Source organism: Aplysia californica, unplaced genomic scaffold (assembly GCF_000002075.1).
Source record: "Aplysia californica isolate F4 #8 unplaced genomic scaffold, AplCal3.0 scaffold00581, whole genome shotgun sequence".
NCBI lineage: Eukaryota > Metazoa > Mollusca > Gastropoda > Aplysiida > Aplysiidae > Aplysia > Aplysia californica.
Window position 1 is genome coordinate 467,829 of NW_004797851.1, and position 2,256 is coordinate 470,084.

Consider the following 2,256-nt stretch of genomic DNA (forward strand, 5'->3'; position numbering starts at 1 on the left):
ATGTGTGTGTTTGTGTGTGACTGTGACAGCAAAGTGGAGCTACAGTCGGAGCAGAAGAAGCCGCGGTACCTCAAAATGCTCTTCCACTGGGTGCAGGAAACGAAGATGACGGAGCGTAGTCTGATGAGGCTGATAGGTAAGTCATTGGACGTTTTTCTGGCCTCTGTGTATGTCAAGACTTACTTTACTTTACTTTATCCGTCCTCTTGTACCTCTAGGGCGTAGAGGGGACAAAGAGTTTCCTGTCTTTAGCAAGTTTGATGGCCTGGCTGGGTGGGATATTGTATTTTCTTAGGGTATCCTTCACACCCTGGATCCAGGTCTTTCTTGGTCTTCCTTTTGCCTTGTACCCTGATACTTTCCTGTAGTAGTCTTTACTGGCAAGCTGGTGAGGTGCCATACGAGTGAGATGTCCAAACCACCTAATTGTTTGCGTTCGGATGTAGTGGAGGACAGGTGCTGTTCCCACCATGTCTCTGATCTTGTTGTTTCTGACCATGTCCCGTCTGGTTTTGTTGACGGCTCTCTTAGACATCTCATCTCGCAGGTGGTGTGTATCGATGGGGGCGCAAAACACATGTTTTACATCGTGGTGAAATCAGGCGCTCGTCAAAATAATGATCTAATACTAGACAGCATTTGTATAGGGTAGTGTCTACGTTCTCTAACGTTAGAGAACGTGGACACTTTGTCTATATTCTCTAATATTAGTAGAGAACCTACAAATAGCTCACTCGCTCTATCTAACATGGAAACGAGTCGACATTGCTGCTTCCACAGTGCTTACAATTTATTTTCGCAAGCTATTAAGTTTACTTTCGCGAAATTAAAATGCTAGCGAAAGTAAAGCTGTCGCGACGTTTAAACCTCTAACAAGCAACCAACACCTTCTATCATTCCGTCGAGATGACACCTTCCCCCTCCCCCTTTTCATAATAATATGTTGTAGGCCAACACTTTTCACCCAAGGAAGGTGCACTCTGATGCCCCCCCCCCTAAAACTTTGAATAAGTCACTGAAGATCAGGCCGTCTGCAATTAGTATTTAAAGATAGCTTGCAGTTTGCATGCGAATTCGTATTCTCACCTCAACGCCAAGGTAGGCCTATGTGATACAACGTGAGAGACCATAAATGATACCAAATGCACATGTGTGGAAAAACATTGCCGATTTGGTGTGTGATGTGACATCACTGTCATGAAATTAAATCACGTGGGTCAAGGTCAAGTCAGTCATACCAACGCTAGGTCTACGGTAGGCCTAGATTTAGTGCATGAAATAACCCAATTCAATGAGTGGACTGGTGGACCTATTTGATGTAGATCTAACGACACAACATAATGTAAACCAATTTGAAAAAGAAAAAGAAAGATTGAAAAGTAGACTAGCCTTATCCGGAAGTTCAAATAGGGCCCTACAGGCTTAATAATATTGTTACTTTTTTTTATTCGTTAGAGAAGGTAGACAGGTTGTATACATTCTCTAACGTTAGAGGACGTAGACACCTCCTTTGTACAGCGCATATGGCAGCTCAACTGCAAGCTCTATGTGCTTTACACTGTATTAGTACCCCAGCAAACCATAGAACACTCAGAAACATTCTCATCCTCCCAGGAAGCATACAGTGCAAGCTGCTGATTAAGCGCTCAAACACTTACAAAATGACAAGATCTTTAGCTGTATCTTTCGCTGAATAATGAAATATAGACAATCATTTTTTTTCACCCGATTTTTATGGGAACTGTTTTTATTGAGTATCTTGTGGTCTTTCTACCAAGACGCATCCCTCTCATCTCTGGTTGGCACGGCAGGCAGTGCTAAATTGTGTCGAAGGAGGCATAAAACACGTTTTTGTCAATACTTTGTTTGTTTCTGTTTTGGGCTCATTGCCTTTAATTCCTCTTCAAAACACATTGCCGTATGGATCTTTACAAAAAATGTACATTTGTAAGTTTCCAGGACGCACCATCTTCTGAAGTCACCAAACTTTGATAGGTCGCATCTACTTGCTAACTTTACCCAAGACACCTGGTGGCCCTACCTCTTTCTATTGCAAATATCTCAACTTTTGTTCGAGATAAAAGGGTATTTTTTTCATCCAAAGTAAGGCAAATGAAGAGGCTTAAAATTATACAAACAATTTCGTATGCCCAAAAATTTGACTAGTGCCTGATTATGCCATGCATCGACGCATATATACGATCTATCTATCTATCTATCTATCTATCTATCTATCTATCTATCTATCTATCTATC

The 2,256-nt window shown here is 41.6% G+C and overlaps 1 protein-coding gene across 1 annotated transcript in view; it reads left to right on the plus strand.

Moving 5' to 3' along the window:
• The window catches only part of LOC101855746, a gene marked incomplete at its 3' end in the record, with an annotated part of 59,554 nt that overhangs the window by 55,203 nt on the left and 2,095 nt on the right, over positions 1 to 2,256 (plus strand). Inside the window, 1 exon segment of the mRNA XM_013087379.2 lies at positions 30 to 136. Coding sequence (XP_012942833.1) covers positions 30 to 136 — 107 coding nt within the window.